The sequence below is a fragment of the Tachyglossus aculeatus genome (genome assembly GCF_015852505.1).
Source record: "Tachyglossus aculeatus isolate mTacAcu1 chromosome 12 unlocalized genomic scaffold, mTacAcu1.pri SUPER_6_unloc_1, whole genome shotgun sequence".
NCBI classification, from domain to species: domain Eukaryota; kingdom Metazoa; phylum Chordata; class Mammalia; order Monotremata; family Tachyglossidae; genus Tachyglossus; species Tachyglossus aculeatus.
Genome location: NW_024044828.1, coordinates 21,917,063 through 21,936,622, shown reverse-complemented (window position 1 = coordinate 21,936,622; position 19,560 = coordinate 21,917,063). Strand labels below are relative to the sequence as shown.

Sequence of the window (19,560 nt, the reverse complement as noted above, 5' to 3'; positions counted from 1 at the left end):
CCGGTCCCCCTCGGGGACCCTAGTTCCCAACCGGAGGTCCACCCGGCTGTCCGGGGCCCTCCTGTGGCTATGCCACCTGCTCCAGGCAGCAGAAACAACCCTCTGTGGAGCAGGAGACTCGGGTTCGAGTCCTACTCCAGCCCAATAGGCTGTGTGACCTTGGACAAGTCACTCTGCCTCTCGCGTTTGGTTCCCTTGGTGGTAAAATGGGGAGACGATAACTGCTCTCCTCCCTCTTGGACGGTCAGCCCACGTCAGACAGGGACTGGATCCGAGCTCGCCGTCCCGGATCCCGTGAGCCGGCACCCGGATCCCGTGAGCCGGCACCCGGGTGGCGCTACCCGGAGAGCCATGGTGGTCCGAGGGTCTTTTAGACTGTGAGCCCTCTGTAGGCAGGGACCGTCTCTATTTGTTGCCAAACTGTACTTTCCAAACGCTTAGTACAGTGCTCTGCACACGGTAAGTGCTCAATAAATACAACTGAATGAATGGAGACCTGGGTGGGAGTCCGCGCATCACTCACCCGGACGCACTGGCTGTAGGGGCCGATGCTGGCGGGTGCCCAGTGCGAGACGCTCTGTACCTGCAGGACCTCCCGGGTCGGGGCCGGGCCCGGGCCGCTCCTCTGGGCCAGGCAGTCCATCTGCAGCAGCACCCCGGACGCCAGTGGGGCTTCCACGCAGACCCTGCAATAGCCCCCGGGGAACAGAATTGGAGAGAAGGGCCGTGAGGGGCCTGCCCACCACGCCCTGCAGGACAGTCCGGCCCCGCCACCCCGGGCGGTGCTCCTCTGGCCTGTGCTCCCGCGGTGGTCGTCCTCAGGGTGGTGCTCCCCAAGGGCGGTCCCCGGGCTACCCAGAAGCTGCTGCTGGGTAGGGACTGTCTCTACATATTGCCAATTTGTACTTCCCAAGCGCTTAGTACAGTGCTCTGCACATAGTAAGCGCTCAATAAATACGATTGATGATGATGATGCTGCCATCCCCTACGGGCCTGGCTTAGAGGACACCGATGATGACAAGAATGCAAGGGGTGATCCAGAGGACAGAGCGGTTAGGTGAGGAGACAGGGGAGAACCTTGGAGCCAATGGTTAGAAGTTTCTGTTTGGGACAAGAAATTCGAAGAATGGAAGCCCCTTAAGGGCACAAAATGTGCATTTGCTTCTAATGTAAATGGTTACGACTTGAGGTTCTGCAGCCAGCAAATTACTGTCACTCCAAGCAGCATAACGGTGGAAAGTGTGTGTGAGTGTGTGTGTATATACGTGCGTGCATGCATGAATGACCTGGGGCGCAGTGCGGAGCCCCAACATATCAGACAAGGGGAATGGCTACCCCACATTCAGTGATGATCAAAACCAGAGTGAGAAAATTGCACGTCATGGCACCAGGTGGTTTCACGGGAGAACCTCCGACCCTCCCCCCCCAGCCCGGCCCCCAGCAGCAGGCAGAACCCCACCCTCCCCGCCCCAGCCCCCACCACTACTCTGGCTCCAAAGAGGGGAGACACCAAGCCCAGCAGCCCTGTCTGTACCTGGCGGGCGGACACACGTCGAACACGGCAGCGTAGGCTGAGTTGATAGCAGAAAAGTGATCCAGATCCCTCACATACAGATACACCAATAGGACATCCTGGCGGTCCAGCCCCTCGGCCTGGAGAGCATCTGGGGAGACACACCATCAGCGCTGACAACTGGCCAGAGCTACGCAGGGCACGTGACGGTGGGCCCAGCTTGCCTGAGGAGGTGGGCGAGGGGAGCCCTGCCTGGAGAGAGGGAGGCGGGCAGAGTGTCCCGTCACAAATCAGGGACTACTGCGGCTCAGCCTGAGCGGAGTCAGAAGTGAGGTGGTGGTAAATTGTGTCGGGGCAGAGGCTAGGGGAACTGCAGGGCTGGGAATCTGGGAGGCCGGGGGTCAGGCCCACAAGAACAGTCAGCAGCTGGGCTCCGGCATCCCCTGGGAATCCAGGCGGGGCCACCCCCAGAGTGACGGCACTCGGTACCTTGGAAGGCGCAGAAGGCCCGGCGGGCGGCTTCCTGGACGCTGTCTCCTTCTGCCGGTTGGAAGCGGGCTGGGAGGCCCCTGATCCACTGGAATCCGCCGGGGGACTTTCCTGAGCACTCGGCCGTCGGGACTGAGAGAGGCAGAGACAAACGGTGGCACCCCAGGCTGCGGCTGGACGGAGGCAGCAGGAACTGCGATGGGAGATCTGGGTGGTGGCGTCCGGAGCTGTATCCGGGGCTGCGGGCCAGGTTCCCCGACACGGAGCTCCGCCAAATGACCCGAGGGAGAGAAGTCCTGCAGTGATCTGAGCCTGTTGCCCCACTGCCACGGGCATGAAGCTGGGAAGGGGTTTGGCACCGCCCTATGACCTTGCTTTCTCTGCCTGGCACTGCCTTCTGATCTTGCCGCCCTGGGCCTGATGCTGCAGGAGCGTACCAGCCTCCTCTGGACATGGGAGTCCCCTTAAAAACTTTTACTCTAGGATCACTGGGCTGGTGGCTTTCTGGGGCCCGACAGCCCCCTGTGTGACACCTACCTGCCCCCTAGGCCACCCCAACACCTCCGCTGCCAGCTGCCCCAGTCTGAAGCCGCCACAGCCTGGCAGTACTGAGGGTAAGTGTCAAACAGTCATCTCACTTACCGTCCGGAGGTGGGCCCGGGGGCCACCAGGTCGGAGGAGGAGGGCCGGCTCCCGGCTCCTCGTCCGCTCCTTCTCCTTCCAGCTCCTTGTCCTCTTCCACCCCTCCTCTTCCAGGCTCCTCGTCCTCGGCCACAGACCGGGCCCCATCCTGACCACGGTCCGCATCGCAGGAACAGCTACCCATGAGAAGCTTGTCTGGACGCTCCACCGGCTACGAGCAAAGTACACACGTCGATGGGATTGGCTGAGATTAGTTGGAGAGAGGCTCCCGGCGGCAGGGTGAAGCACGGACAGGAGAGGGGAGAGGTGGAGGCAGGGAGGTCGGCAGGCAGGCTGGGTGGGCCAGATGCTTGGGCCCGTGTGGTCAGGGTCCAGGGGATGGATTCTGGAGACGGTGTGGAGGAAGGCTAGACAGGAACAGAGCCTCTAAAGTGACAAGAGCCAATACCAGCTTGGGGTTGGGGGGGTGGGAGAGGGATCGGTCCCCTCTGGACTCTCGTCACTCACCCCACAGGGCTCGACAGCCTCGGAGAGTCTCCTGCCCTTCCCCTACCCCGCCTTGAGTACTCGTACTCACCCCCAGCCAGCTGGGTGCTTCCGGACATCTGGCTTCCATTCCCAACAGTTTAACTGCTCACGTGCCCACCTGGCCGTTTCTCTCTCTTCCTCTCCCAGTAATTTATTCCAGGGGAGGTCTCCCCGGCTAGACTGTCAGCTCCTTGAGGGCAGGGATCGGGCCTACCTACTCTGCTGGACTCTTCCAAGCGCCCAGTACAGCGCTCTGCAGCCGGCTGACCGGAAGCCCCTCGTGGGCAGGGATCGTGTCTACCTCCTCCTCTCCCGAGCGCTCAGCACGGCACTCCGTGCACTCGGCCAATGCCACCGATGGGACCGAGAGCCTCGAGCCTCCCTGCGGCTCCAGGAGGCCGCGTGGATGGCACAGAACGGTCAGGGTGGTCGGAGCCCCGTCGGGAACCCCGTACTTGCCTTGTCCTCCAGGTGCAGGCCCGAGAGGCGCAAGTATGCCACGGGGGCAAAGGCGTCCGCCGAGTGTACGACCACTTCCGACGAATCCCTGAAAGAGCCAGACGAGATCGCCTTTCCATACTCTGCACCCCTGTTGCCCCTTCTCTTCGGCAGGGTACCCGCAGCCCCGCTGACACTACCGAAGCCCTCCATTGGCTTTCTCTCTCTGTGTGCTGCCCCTCTCCTCTCCCACTCCACCCCAGCTCGCACTCTTCCCTCCTCTCCGGGGAGCCTGCTCACTGTGCCTCACTCACGTCTCTCCCACCATCAGACCTGGCTCACGCCTTCCCCGTCCCATCTGGTGGACTGCTCCTCCCCTCGTCTTCAGGGCTCTCCTGGAATCCCAACTCCTTCAGGAGGCCTCCTGGGCTGAATTTTCCCGGTTTCCAGCCCCCTTTGATTCCCCCTCGATTCTGCTATTGGTGTACCCCTTCCTCTGAGCTCTAGCTCTGGCTGTTTTCTCAGTAGACCGTAAGCTCCCCGCGGAGAGAACTGCTGAACGACCGACGACAGAGGAATGTCTTCGGGCTGGTCTTAAAGCAGTCCAAAATGCTTTGAGGGGCTTTCCCCCTGCAACCCGGCTCCTCCCTGGGCCCCTGCCTCCCGCCCCCTCCCACACCAGGCCCGGGCACCGCCCTCTCAGACCCAGCCGGGGTCCCGTGGGCTCGGGGGCCGGGGAAAGGAGTGTGCCCTGGTGATATCTTACACGACCACTTTCTTTTTGAAGAGGGGGCAGTCCAGTGTGAAGGTCTCATATTCTCCGCCCTCCCCGCAGGGGTGGACTCCGTACTGCTCCTCCAGCTGTGAGAGGAACAGGGATGGAGGGATAGCTGGGGGAAGCCCCTCTCCCCTCACCCCCTCTTCGGGCACGAACCCTGGGTCTGCGGGGGCTGACTGGGCGCCAGGGTCCGAACTCTTCACCAGTGTGCCCCCCGCCGCCCGCGAGTCTGGGGTCAATCAATCAATCAATCAATCATATTTATTGAGCGCTTACTGTGTGCAGAGCACTGTACTAAGCACTTGGGAAGTACAAGTTGGCAACATACAGAGACGGTCCCTACCCAACAGTGGGCTCACAGTCTAGAAGGGTCCATCCCGGTGGCTCTGCCCTGGGGAGCGGGAAGCCAGTGGGGTCTGGCCCCGATATTCACCCCCTTACTCCTCCAGCCGGGTCATTCTTCCACTGGCCCAGTGCCTCTTAATAATAGTAATGATGGCATTTGTTAAGCGTCTTCTTTGTGCGAAGCACTGTACTAAGCGCTGGGGGGGATACAAGGTGATCAGGTTGTCCAACGTGGGGCTCACAGTCTTAATCCCCATTTTACAGATGAGGGAACTGTGGCACAGAGAATAATAATAATAATAATAATAATGATGAGTGGCATTTATTAAGTGCTTACTATGTGCAAAGCACTGTTCTAAGCGCTGGGGGGGGATACAAGGTGATCAGGTTGTCCACCGTGGGGCTCACAGTCTTAATCCCCATTTTACAGATGAGGGAACTGTGGCACAGAGAATAATAATAATAATAGTGATGGCATTTATTAAGCGCTTACTATGTGCAAAACACTGTTCTAAGCGCTGGGGGGGTTACAAGGTGATCAGGTTGTCCCACGAGCGGCTCACAGTCTTAATCCCCATTTTACAGATGAGGTAACTGAGGCTCAGAGAAGTGAAGTGACTTGCCCAAGGTCACACAGCAGACGTGGCGGAGCCGGGATTAGAACCCATGACCTCTGACTCCCAAGCCCGGGCTCTTTCCACTGAGCCACGCTGCTCTTCTGGACCGGTTCCCTTGGCCCGAGCGGCTTTTCGTGACTGACTGAAAAGATGCATTTCCCCGCTGTCCCTCCCGGTCCCCTCACTCTGTATGCTGCCCTGTCTTCCCAGTGAGGGGAACACCATGCTTGGGGCGGCCGCTGACTCAGTTTCTCCACCCCTAGGATCCTGTCCAAAGCCTGGCAGGTGTCGTGCTTGCTGCAGGTAATTCTCACCTCCAAGAGATGCGGCTCCAGTTGTTCCAGCGATTTTCCGAGATGCTTGGCTGGGTCTAACCCTGCCAAGAATGGGGGGGTTGTTTTAGAGAAAGACAGGGCGAGCAACCCTCCACGGACAGGGGGAAGGTCCTCTCCTTTTTAAAAACATGATATTTGTTAAATCATTTTTAAAGTGATATTTGTAAAGCTCTTACTATGTGCCAGGCACCGTACTGAGTGCTGGAGTCGATTCAAGCAAATCAGGTTGGACATTGTCCATGTCCCGCATGGGGCTCACAGTCTTAATCCCCATTTTACAGATGAGGGAACTGAGGCAAGAGAAGCAGCGTGGCTCAGTGGAAACAGCACGGGCTCTGGAGTCAGAGGTCATGGGTTCAAATCCCGGCTCCACCAATTGTCAGCTGTGTGACTTTGGGTAAGTCACTTAACTTCTCTGTGCCTCAGTTACCTCATCTGTAAAATGCAGATTAAGACTGTGAGCCCCCTGTGGGACAACCTGATCACCTTGTAACCTCCCCAGTGCTTAGAACAGTGTTTTGTACATAGTAAGTGCTTAATAAATGCTATTATTATTATTATTATTGCCCAAGGCCACACAGCAGACTAGAACCCATATACTCTGACTCTCGGGCCCGTGCTCTTTCCCCTAGGCCACGCTGCTTCTCCTGCTCATCCTCCTCTTCCTCCTTCTCTAAAACTGGTTCCTGTGTATGGAACATCGTTTGATCCCAGACAGTAGGTTTAGCTGGAATTCTGCTTCCTAATTCCTTTGGGCAAGTGGTTTCCCTTCTAGTGAAAAATAGGCTCTGTTTCCTGTGCACTGTGTCCCCAGGAACACATATTGTTTGGGAGGGTTTGCCTTTTTTGGGCCATTTCCACAAGGAAAGAATAAACACCGCTCTCCCTCGGTCCCAGGCGAGCAGGCCCCTGCCCAGGAGTCCCGCAGGGGCACGGGAGCTGCTGGGGCAGGGGCCCCTCAGAAGCTTGGCAGCCCCATCCTTCTGGCCCACAGCTTGGCCTTCAACCTGGCCACCAGGATGCTAAGAGGAACTGCGTGCTGGTCACCCTCCTGGGCAACCACCCTCGTGGTTAGGAATGGATCATCCAACACCCCTGACTCTCCAGACCCAAAATGGACCATTCACCAACCCTGTCGCTCCCCTCTCCATCCCTGACTCTCCCTCCGGTGACCCAGCACTGATCATCCCACACTCCCGACTCTCCCATCTCCATTCCTGACCTTCTGACACCCCTGACTTTCCCCTCTCCGTCCCTTACTCTCCCCAGGGACTCAGCCCATTCCACCCAACACCCCTAACTCTCCCCTCTCCATCCCCCGACTCTCTCCAGTGACCCGGCACGGACCATCCGGTTCCCCTGACTCTCCCCTCTCTATCCCTGACTCTTCCTTCTGTGACCCTATTTATTTATTATTTATTCTATAAATAGACTATTTATATAGAATATATAGAATAGAATATTCTATAAATAGAATAAATATGTACAAATGCCTCCCCCCCCCCCCGCCCCCACCGCCCCATGACCCCGGAGAGGCCAGGACTAATAATGATAATGATGGCATTTGTTAAGCACTTACAATGTGCCAAGCACTGTTCATTCATTCAATCGCATTTATTGAGCGCTTACTGTGTGCAGAGCACGGTACTAAGCGCTTGGGAAGTCCAAGTTGGCAACATAGAGAGACGGTCCCTACCCAACAGCGGGCTCACAGTCTAGAAGAAGGGCTCACTGTTCTAACCACTGGGGTAGATACAAAATAGGTTATCCCACATGGGGCTCCCAGTCTTCAGCCCCATTTTCCAGATGAGGTAACTGAGGCCCAGAGAAGTGAAGTGGCTTGCCCAGAGACACACAAGCAGACAAGTGGCGGAGCCGGGATCAGAACCCACGTTCTCTGACTCCCAAGCCCGGGCCCTGGGGTCCCATAGCCTAGTGTGTGAGCAGTTGTCCCCCAGACTACTGGGACTACAACCCCCTCCTTCCTCTCCCCCTCCTCATCCCCCTCAACTTACCTCCTTCCTCTCCCCACAGCACCTACATATATGTATATATGTTTGTATGGATTTATTACTCTTTATTTTATTTGTACATATTTATTCTATTTATTTTATTTTGTTAATATGTTTTGTTTTGGTCTCTGTCTCTCCCTTCTAGACTGTGAGCCTGCTGTTGGGTAGGGACTGTTTCTCTATGTTGCCAACTTGTACTTCCCAAGCGCTTAGTACAGTGCTCTGCACACAGTAAGCGCTCAATAAATACGATTGAATGAATGAATGAATGACCCAGCACAGACTGTCCACCACCCCTGACTCTCCTCCATTGACCCACAGGGATAACCAGCCTGATGCTGTCTGGGTATCCCGGGGAGAAATCGGGAAGGAAAGAAACCAGCATCAAGCCCCAACGTTTCCCCTCCCCTCTAAATGATAACTGTGGTACTTGTTAAGCACTTACTATGTACCAAGCACTGTACTAATTGTTAGGGGTGGACACAAGATAATCAGGTCCCAGTACCCTGCCTCAAGGTCATCCTTGCTGATTCCCTCTCCCAGGCGAGACCTCCTGCCCAATCCCACTGCTTGCTCTTCCTCCACACATCTCCCAGATCCGTTCCCCCCACTCCTCCCACTTTGCCACCCCCCCAACCGCTGCCCCTTCGAAGGCCGCCTGCAGGGCTGCTCTGTGGTTCGGTCTGGGTCAGCCCGCTCCCGCCATTTACAGCCGAGGCGGAGAAACCGGGCTTGCGGGCCCCCACGATCTTCCCAGCCCTCGGAGAGCGCAGCGAACGTGTCACCGATCCCACCGCAGACGGAGCGACCTCCCACTTACTGGGATATGACAACAGAGCCCGCGGTAGGGAGAAAGCAAGCCAGGGCTCCATCAACAGAACTTAATCTAAAGACCCTAATTAAGGAAAATAATTCCATGTCTTTGCTTTCTGAGGAGGGGAAAAAAAAACCCAACAAAACATGAAAAACGATTATCCATTCACTGGGGGTTCTATTAATTGCTTTTAAAAATGGCCCCAGGGCTGAATTTCCCGCCTTCCCCTCGTCTCCGCGCATCCCCCCCGCCCGCAACCTGCCCACCAACGCCCCAGTGGGGACCCTCCTCTGCTGCCGTCTCTAACATCCCCTGCGGGTGGGCGGCGGTGGATTTTGAGCCCCCCGTTTCTCGCTCCTCCACGCTTGCTCCTGAGGGGGCCGGGGGTATCTGATCACCTACCCAGAGCCGCCACCTTGATGACCACGGCGTGGATGCCCGACGAGATCATTTCTCTAAGCAAATCTTGCTGGTTTCGCCGCCACAGGTAAGCGAGGGGCTGAAGCCCGAGCCTCATGCAGCTGGAGGGAGGAGAGGGCCGAGGCCAGAGCAGAGGTTGGCCGTGCTCTGAGCGCCCACCCTCCAAGAATGCACCGGCCACCCAGCCTGGCGGCTCTCGGCCCGCTCCAGAGGGGAGACCCTGCAGGCATTTCCAGATGCAGTTGCTTAAGGGAACGGGGCTGGACGTCCGGCAGGAGACACCTCTCCCTCCGGGACCACCCTGGGCCCTCGGAGGGCCCACAGGCTGGAGAGATCTTTGGCAGGCACGGCTACGGCGCCCCGGACGGTGGGAATCACGATCCGAACCCGAGATCTGGCCCCGGGGGAAGGCCGGACCCAGTTGAGTCGCCACTGGCCAGACAGCTGGAGGGCAGGAGGATGGGCAGGGGTCATCATCATCAATCGTATTTATTGAGCGCTTACTGTGTGCAGAGCACTGTACTAAGCGCTTGGGAAGTACAAATTGGCAACATATAGAGACAGTCCCTGCCCAACAGTGGGCTCACAGTCTAAAAGGGGTCCATAGAGGGTGGCTCTTAAGCAGAGACAGATGGATGGGTGGGCAGACCTGGGCCATGGGGCGGCCGTCTGGGAACCTGAAGTCCCCAGGAACAGCCCGACCCAAACCCATCCACTTCAGCGAGGGCCAACCATCCAACCCCAGGTTCAGTGGGGGGTTTCCCCGGGGCAGCCGGCTCGGGGACACGGGCAGAGTCCAGGTGTGCCAATACTCAGCTCCCAGGAAAGCGCTTGTGGCAGGGAAGGGCAGGGCAAGGCAGGGGCACAGGCAGGGGCGTGGGAAGGGGATCTGCTCTCGCCCCGTGGGCCGACGCTCTGAAAAAGCCCAGGCAATGTCTCTCCCTGCCTCCTGTCACCCTGGCAAGGCGGGGGAGGTAGGAGAAGTGGGTTCGACGGAGTAGGACAACTCAACAGATGGAAAATCTCACTTCCACTTCACCGCTGTTGGAATAGCTTATTATGGGTCATCCATTTCCCACTCGTTCTATCTCAATCTTGTCTACCTCGCCATTGACCTCTCTCCCACGTCCTTCCTCTGGCCTGGAACGCCCTCACTCTTCATATCTGACAGACAATTACTCTCCACACACTTTTCAAAGCCTCAGTGAAGGCCCACCTCCTTCAAGACGCCTTACCTAAGCCCTCCTTTCCTCTTCTCCCACTCCCTTCTGTATTGCTCTGACTTGCCCTTTACTCATTCCCCTTCCCAGCCTCTCAGCACTTACATACATATCCATAATTTATTTAGCTATACTAACGTCTGCCTCCCCCTCTAGACTGTAAGCCCATTGTTGGCGGGAATGCGTCCGTTACACTGTACTCTCCCAAGTGCTTAGTATACCGTGCTCTGCACAGTAAGCGCTCAATAAATACGACTGAATGAATGAATGAGTGAATGCTCTGTACACAGCAAGCGCTCAAAAAATATGATTGATCGGTTAATTTCCCTGGCACCAGGGAGGTAGAGAGAAGTATTGGGTGTCGTGGACCCAGGATTGGCACGTTCCCTAGCATGGGCTTTGGGGTCAGAGGGCATGGGTTCAAATCCCGGCTCTGCCAATTGTCAGTTGTGTGACTTTCGGCAAGTCACTTTTAACGTCTCTGGGCCTCAGTTCCCTCATCTGTAAAATGGGGATTAAGACTGTGAGCCCCCCGTGGGATAACCTGATCACCCTGTAACCTCCCCAGCACTTAGAACAGTGCTTTGCATGTAGTAAGCGCTTAATACCATTATTATTATTATTATTATTATTATGGGAGGGCCAAGCATGATGGGCATGGGACTGGCATGTTCACCAGCCTGGGGGAGCCGGGTGTAATGGACACGGGACTGGCACATTCCCCACCACGGGTGGCGTGGACACGGGACTGGCCTGCTGCCCAGTACCCGGGTTTTGGGGGGGTTACGGGGGTGGGCCGGAGCAGCTGCTGAGCATCTGGGCACCGTCACACACAAACCCTCTTGTGGTTTGGAGTGAATTCACAGGTATGTGCATGCATGCATGTGCATGCGTGTGCCTGGTGATGCTATTTTCCCAAAAGACAACCTGGCGAGTGCGATTTTCTTACACATTCTCCACTCGGACGCGCTGGTAGTCAGACAGGATGGCCCCGACCGCCACGCCCTCGATGTCTTCCTCCTCCTGGAAGACAAAATGAGGAGGAGATTGGGAGTGCAAGTCCGCCCTCCTGTCTGGAGCCGAACAGCCCCCCGGGACCCAGACTGAGGGTAACTTATGGATTTCCCTTCAACCTGAGGCCCCCGGGGTAGGCCAAAGAGGAGCCCTGCTCCCCCAGAACACTCCTATTGCCGATGACCAGGGATTGTGCCTCTATTGGGTCGGAGAAGTGGAAGGCAAAGCCATACCCCAGAGCGTAGTCTCCGACTCCACAACTGAGGCCTGGCTAGTTCCAGGACGTGCCCCCTCCGCGGAGGCCGACAGGGCTGTCTGGTCTCTCGCCGCGGCGTTTGTGCCGATGCTCATTCCGGCCCAGGAGGGCCGAAGAACAGAGTGGCACCCGCTAATCTGGGTGGCAAACACCGTCTCCGACATGGTGGAACACCATGTCTGATATGGCACCGGGGTGGGACGGGAGAGGCATCATCTGGCTGAGAGCACAGGAAGGTGGATCTGGGCTTGGCCGGCGCACGGGGGAAGCGGTGACTTATTGCTAGTAGGCCGCAACTGAGCGGGTTTCCCAGAGTCCCCCCGAGGATCCAGCTCGCTCATTAGAGACCCGAAGGGGAACGTAAATTCAACAGTGATCAAATTTGCAGATGATACGGGGCTCGGAGCTACAAAAAAATAAGACCAAATCAATCAGGTCCCCAGATAGGCACGGGTGGCGTAGCCGTTTGGATCGAATGGCCTGCGCCAAAATGGAAAGGAAGGGAGGCGATGCGATGGGGGAAGGGGAGGTGCCCGGGGAATAGAGAGGACAGCTCCCGAGAAACCGAGTCGGGAGAGCCATGCGTGCTTCCCGGAGAGCACCCCGTCAGGGCTATATATGTGGGGGAGGACGGTGGGTGGGACATAAGATGGCAGGATGCCAATCACCATTGACACTCCATCCGGGTTTGCCACCCACCGAGCCTCGTGGCCAGCGGCGGCCTCTACCAGTCCGCAGTCGCCCAGCGGGCTCGCTGGGGCTGATGGCCGGTCAATCAATCAATCAATCGTATTTATTGAGCGCTTACTGTGTGCACAGCACTGTACTAAGCGCTTGGGAAGTCCAAGTTGGCAACATATAGAGACATCCCTACCCAACAGTGGGCTCACAGTCTAGAAGGGGGAGACAGAGAACAAAACCAAACATATTAACAAAATAAAATAAATAGAATAGATATGTACAAGTAAGGTAAATAAATAGAGTAATAAATATGTACAAACATATATACATATATACAGGCGCTGTGGGGAAGGGAAGGAGGTAAGATGAGGGAGATGGAAATCAATCAATCAATCGTATTTATTGAGCGCTTACTGTGTGCAGAGCACCGGACTAAGCGCCTGGGAAGTACAAGTTGACAACATATAGAGACAGTCCCTACCCAACAGTGGGCTCACAGTCTAGAAGGGGGAGACAGAGAACAAAGCCAAACACACTAACAAAATAAAATAAATAGAATAGATATGTACAAGTAAGGTAAATAAATAGAGTAATAAATATGTACAAACATATATACATATATACAGGCGCTGTGGGGAAGGGAAGGAGGTAAGATGAGGGAGATGGAAATCAATTAATCAATCGTATTTATTGAGCGCTTACTGTGTGCAGAGCACCGTACTAAGCGCCTGGGAAGTACAAGTTGACAACATATAGAGACAGTCCCTACCGAACAGTGCGGTCGGGCGCGTGGCGAGGAGAACAACCCAACTGTATGGAGAAATTCTCTCCAGGCAAGACAATCAGGTGTCAATTTAACCAGGGACCTTCTTTCATGGCAGATAGATCTTGGAGAGCGACCCGCCCCACCCCACTCCACCCTGCCCCACTCCTGAGCTTCCGGCTTATGAGGGAAAAACTGAGCCCTGCAGAATTAAAAATTGGTCATGCATTCGTTCGCTGTGAGGCTGGATTGCTCACCAAGAAACCCATCTGGGAAAACAGAAGCGCTACGGGACAACATCTGTGTTTCGGGCAACGCCCGTCCCCTCCAACAGCTCAAAAAGTTCTCTGCACACAGTAAGCGCTTGATAAATACCAATGATTAATCAATCATTGAGCGATCAGTTGACCTATCAGTGCTCCTCAGCACTTTCCCTCATAATAATAATGATGGTATTTGTTAAGCGCTTACTATGTGCCGAGCACTGTTCGAAATGCTGGGATGGATACAAGGTTATCAGGTTCCCCCCCACGTGGGGCTCACAGTCTTAATCCCCATTTTACAGATGAGGGAACTGAGGCACAGAGAAGTGAAGTGACCTGTCCAAAGTCACACAGCCGACAAATGGCAGAGTCGGGATTAGAACCCACGACCTCTGACTCCCAAGCCCGGGCTCTTTCCACTAAGCCACGCTGATTTTCTACTGTTTTCTCCAGCTATAACTGAGTTGAATGTCTTGACTCTCCCCGTGGACTGTAAGCTCCTTATGGGCAGGGACCAGGCCTACCAATTCTAATAAATTGTGCTTTCTCAAGCGCACAGCATGCGCTGAAAAAATACCATTTATCGACTGAACCCCCACATCATGCTCTGTGCTGGTACTTGGGAGAGCCCAGTGGAGTTAGCAGATGCGAGCCCTGCCTTCAAGGAGCTTGCAATCAAGTGGGGAAGGCAAAGGCACCAAAATGATTTATGGGAAGGGAGAATCGATGGAAAGGTCGAGATTCGGTCGACAGCCGAGGTCGAGAAGCAGCGTGGCTCAGTGGAAAGAGCCCGGGCTTTGGAGTCAGAGGTCATCATCAATCGTATTTATTGAGCGCTTACTGTGTGCAGAGCACTGTACTAAGCGCTTGGGAAGTACAAGTTGGCAACATATAGAGACAGCCCCTACCCAACAGTGGGCTCACAGTCTAAAAGAGTGGGCTCACAGTCTTGGGTTCAAATCCCGGCTCTGCCAATTGTCAGCTGTGTGACTTTGGACAAGTCACTTAACTTCTCTGGGCCTCAGTTACCTCATCTGTAAAGTGGGGATTAAGACTGTGAGCCCCCAGGGGACAACTTGATCACCTTGTAACCTCCCCAGTGTTTAGAACAGTGCTTTGCACATAGTAAGCGCTCAATAAATACGATTGATGATGATGATGATGATTAATGATATTATGTGTGTGTGTGTGTGTATGTGAGAGTGCGTGTGCCCCCTCTACTTTCGATTACCTGGGCGAACAGTTGCTCTGGCTACTAAATAACAAAGAAACGTCGACAGATTCAGGTTGGAACTGCTTCCCGCTTATTCTCGCTCTACAGGGCTCAAGGATTTGTATACTTCGCACTCTTCCGGCTCCACCATCATCAGCGCGGCAGAAGAAATGCATCACAGACCTGCTCCGGATTTGGTGGCCCGGGCGGCCTCTTTCCCGAAGTTTCCCGAGAAAATTTCTCTTGCTAATAAGACAGACTGACGTTTTGAGGCCTGCGTCTGCGGGGCCTTTGGCGAAAATCAAATGATGTCACCGAACGGTGCGATCCCTGTCAGCTGAATAAAGCAGTGCTCAAGAAGTAGTCAGCTCCAAGCAGCTGGCTTGACAGCCGCGTTTTAATTTGTTTAGAAGTGTTTCCAGAACACATTTCGTAAACTCCAATGGAAACTTCCTGTTTGATTTGCTAAAGAGAACACTTCGGGAACGCAGCGTATCCGCGTGCTACACGCGGAAGGGCAGGCTCCTGCCTTCCCGCACACCCACCTCCTTCCCCCCATCTCACACACGCGCACACATAACACACGCACACAGCTGAGCCAAAGAGAAGTTAGTAGTGCTGCCCACAGGAAGCAACGCCAGCACGGATAGTCTGGGTAAGTCATATGGAGGTGTTCCCAAGATCAGCCTCACACTTTAACTCCGTCCCCAGGAAGAGATGGTGGTGCAGTGTGGGGCGCACGGAGGTGGGGCGTCCACGGCTGGGCGAGCAGGGGTGGGCGACGACGCAGGAGGAAAGTCACACGTCTTGGCACCTCTGTTTCCGAGGTGATGCCCGGCGCCTTTCCATCCCACAGCGGTCCGAGCTTCACGGAGGATGCGCTTCCAACGGTTACAGCCCACCTCGTCCCCTGGACGGGTCGTTCCCCCGACCCCATCAGCGTAAACTCTCTGCTAAATTCACTGGTCTACAACTTCTGCTCCAGACAACGGGGGAGCTCCCCACTCTCCCCATCCCGGCATTCCTTGGCGGGAGAAGGGAGTCTGCGTGAGCCTCGTAACGTCATCTACATCTTTGCATCCGGACACCGTAGAGTATATCTGGTTCATTCATTCATTCATCGCATTTATTGAGCGCTTACTGTGTGCAGAGCACTGTACTAAGCGCCTGGGAAGTACAAGTTGCCAACGTATAGAGACGGTCCCTACCCAACAGCGGGCTCATCTGGTTGCCGTTCCTGCTTGAAAAATGCCCCATTGATGGGAATTACATCCCCGGTTGCGCAGGTCACCGAAAAGGCTTATCGATGCAGGGCTGGACACATTCAGTGTTTGCACACGTGGACGGTCAGCTCCTGAGCGGCAAGGATCACGCCTATGAACTCTATCGTACTCTCCCAAGTGCTCAGTACAGCGCTCTGGGTCACACGAGACCAAAAGTGCCTCGAAGGTGAGAGTCGTGAGAAAATGCCGTCGATCGGTTGGTTGACGCTTACTGGGCTGCCGCTCTACAACGTCAGCTTCGGCACAAGGCCGCAGCCTGATCCGAGCAACGAACGGTCCTCAGAACGGCAGCCGGGCCGGGGTTCACGGTGCAGAAGTACCCGGAGCTTTTGGAGACACTTCACTAGAAGCCTCCGGACCCCGCTGGAGGTGCTGACTCTTGGTTAACCAGGACTTTTGACCGCCCTCCCTCCTCAGTCCCCACTCCACGGGGGTCACAGAGAGCGGGGCCCAGCCCAGCCTGGCCGTCAGAGCCTGGAACTGGGGGGCTGCGCTAGGCCAGAGGCTTCAGGAAGATGGTAAAAGGGAGCAGCAGAAGAGAAGACGGTTTGAGTCACAGAAAACGACCAAGACAAGGGCGCGACAGGGCACGACCTCGCTGCAGGCGCGTGCTACAGGGACAGGGAGTGGTGCGCTGGCCTCTCTGGCCACGGCCGGCCAAGGACACATTTCCCCTTTGGAAGCAGTCTAAACTACCGACAAGGGGCCGGACCAGAGGCTCGCATGCACTCGCCCTGGCTACTGGTCCACTGGTCACATCTGTTACGTCACCTGAGGCCGTCTTTGTCGTGCCCCGCGGAGCCAGTGGGTGGAAGCGCGGGTTATACAGCTCTAATCCTATTTATTCTGATAATAATAATAATAATGACATTTATTAAGCGCTTACTATGTGCAGAGCACTGTTCTAAGCTCTGGGGAGGTTACAAGGTGATCAGGTTGTCCCATGTGGGGCTCACGGTCTTAATCCCCAGTTTACAGATGAGGTAACTGAGGCTCAGAGAAGCTAAGCGACTTGTACAAGGTCACACAGCAGATATGGCAGAGTCGGAATTCGAACCCGTGACCTCTGACTCCAAAGCCCGTGCTCTTTCCACTGAGCCACGCTGCTTCTCTGTATTCTCTGATGGTATGGACACCTGTCGACTTTGTGTTCTGTGTTGTTGTCTGCCTCCCCCTTCTAGACTGCGAGCCCGTTGTCGGGTAGGGACCGTCCCTAGATGTTGCCGATCTGTACTCCCCAAGCGCTTGGTACGGTGCTCTGCACACAGTAAGTGCTCAATAAATATGACAATGAATGAGTGAGAAGCCACATACAGTACGAGACAGGTCTACCGGGTGCCCGCTTGCTGGGTGCGGTGCCTGGAACGAGGAAGGGCTTGGGGATTGATTGACCGGCTGATTGAGCGGCCTGGCCAGCTGGGAGCTCTGTGTGGCTGGAGGGCAGAGCTACTATCGACTAATCAATCGATAGTATTTATTGAGCGCTTATTGGGTGCAAAGCACAATACAACACGGGATGGTAGACACGGTCCCTAGCCGCAATGAGCTCCCAGTCTAGGGAGAGACCCAAAGACTGCGGTGGTGCCCCTAATCAATCCATCAGTGATATTTAATAAGTGCCTACTATGAGCAGAACGCCGTACTAAGCGCTTGACAGAGTACAATACAATTAGTGGACACTTTCCTTGCCCATCACAAGTTTACAGTATAGAGGAAATAATGTGTTGTTTCTACACTGCCTTTGGTGGGGTTGGATCCGGGGGGTAGCCCCAGAAGCATTGGCATTCATTATTATAATAATTATTATATAATAATGGTATTTGTTAAGCGCTTGCTACGTGCCAGGCACTGTAATAATAACCACCGTAGCACATAGTAAGCGCTCAATAAATACGATTGATGATGATAACCACCGGGATGGATACGAGCAAATTGAGTCGGGCATAGTCCCTTGTGAGAAGCAGCGTGACAGAGTGGAAAGAGGCCGGGCTTTGGAGTCCGAGGTCAGGGGTTCAAATCCCGGCTCCGCCAATTGTCAGCTGTGTGACTTTGGGCAAGTCACTTCACTTCTCTGGGCCTCAGTTCCCTCATCTGTAAAATGGCGATTAAGACTGTGAGCCCCCCGTGAGACAACCTGATCACCTTGTAACCTCCCCAAGCGCTTAGAACAGCGCTTGGCACATAGTAAGCACTTAATAAATGCCATCATTATTATTATTCTCTGGGCCTCAGTTCCCTCATCTGTAAAATGGGGATTAAGACTGTGAGCCCCCCGTGAGACAACCTGATCACCTTGTAACCTCCCCAAGCGCTTAGAACAGCGCTTGGCACATAGTAAGCACTTAATAAATGCCATCATTATTATTATTCTCTGGGCCTCAGTTCCCTCATCTGTAAAATGGGGATGAAGACTGTGAGCCCCCCGTGAGACAACCTGATCACCTTGTAACCTCCCCAGAGCTTAGAACAGCGCTTGGCACATAGTAAGCGCTTAATAAATGCCATCATTATTATTATTCTTATTCTCTGGGCCTCAGTTCCCTCATCTGTAAAATAGGGATTAAGACTGTGAGCCCCCCGTGAGACAACCTGATCACCTTGTAACCTCCCCAGGGCTTAGAACAGCGCTTGGCACATAGTAAGCGCTTAATAAATGCCATCATTCATTCCCCATATTAATGGCTGGCAGTATGCACAACACTGGCGAAGCATGGGGAAAAAAAATTCCCAGGGGAGAGGGCTACGCCAGTGGTACCCAGTGGCTCCCAGGGATGGGCGGCTCAGGCCGGCTCAGCTGTTCTGATTCCCGGGCAGCCCGGAAAGCTCACTTCTGAACCAGTGAATCCGAAACCAGGGGAAATTAGAAATTCCCGGATCATCCTCGGGCCCCACGGAAGGCATTCACTCAGCTGCCGTCTTGCAGGCCGTTAAACCCGTCCGAGGGGTCAAGGTGAAGAACCCCGTCAGTCACCCCCGGCCGGACACCAGCCCCCGCCGCATCCCGGGGCCCAGCCGCTCCTCCGGGGCCGCGCTCAACGGTTCGGGAGCGGATGGAAACGACTCGTTTCTTCCCGGGTTTCTTCCCAGGGTTGGCTCCCCTGGTCTCTGACTCCGGCCGGGAGGTCCCGAGGAGGACCAACTCCAGATGTGCGGAATCCGGGCTATTAAAACTAGAGATTTTTATAACATTTTTGAAGCGTTTTCCCCCCTCCGCCCCCTGGAAACTGTTGAAATGTTACGGTTCTAAAAATGAACACAGCCCCGGCTTGTAACAAACAAAATCTATTCATGAATCACGATAAAAGATACTTAGGAACGGCATAATTTTTTATTGTATACACAAAGATAAGACTTCTTAATTATTGGTTTTATTTTTCCCACAAGCTGAAATGATTATATTATTCCAGCTTCTATTATTCCCCGTGCATATCATTAATGAAAAAAAGAGGGGGGGAAAAAAAACCCCAGAGGCTCACTGCCGGATTAAAATGTACAATTATACCCAAGTGATATATCAGAGCGGAACATTTATTGTGTGCTTCATAAAAAATCTTGGCACCTTTTGTGGGGGCTTCGATTTGCACCATCTCCCCCCTCCCACCTCACCCCAACTGAATCTGACCTCCAAGAAGGCACGGGCCCTGGGCAATGGTCACTCTGGGCAAGAGCCCACTATTCTTTCTCCCACTCATCATCATCATCAATCGTATTTATTGAGCGCTTACTATGTGCAGAGCACTGTACTAAGCTCTTGGGAAGTACAAATTGGCAACATATAGAGCCAGTCCCTACCCAACAGTGGGCTCACAGTCACTCGACAAGGAAGCAGCAGCAGCAGCAGAGAAGCGGCGTGGCTCAGTGGAAAGAGCCTGGGCTTCGAAGTCAGAGGTTAGGGGTTCAAATCCCGGCTCCGCCAGTTGTCAGCTGGGTGACTCT

The 19,560-nt window shown here is 54.8% G+C and overlaps 1 protein-coding gene across 1 annotated transcript in view; it reads right to left on the bottom strand.

The window, feature by feature from the left end:
• Positions 1-19,560, bottom strand: part of DPH6 (diphthamine biosynthesis 6) — an 89,919-nt gene that overhangs the window by 30,396 nt on the left and 39,963 nt on the right. Inside the window, exons 4-13 of the mRNA XM_038741093.1 lie at positions 11,101-11,174; positions 8,914-9,032; positions 5,665-5,726; positions 4,377-4,471; positions 3,632-3,719; positions 2,645-2,855; positions 2,440-2,506; positions 2,003-2,325; positions 1,535-1,664; positions 524-686 (exon numbers count right to left, since the gene is read on the bottom strand). Coding sequence (XP_038597021.1) covers positions 524-686; positions 1,535-1,664; positions 2,003-2,325; positions 2,440-2,506; positions 2,645-2,855; positions 3,632-3,719; positions 4,377-4,471; positions 5,665-5,726; positions 8,914-9,032; positions 11,101-11,174 — 1,332 coding nt within the window. The remainder of the gene's footprint in view (positions 1-523; positions 687-1,534; positions 1,665-2,002; positions 2,326-2,439; positions 2,507-2,644; positions 2,856-3,631; positions 3,720-4,376; positions 4,472-5,664; positions 5,727-8,913; positions 9,033-11,100; positions 11,175-19,560) is intronic.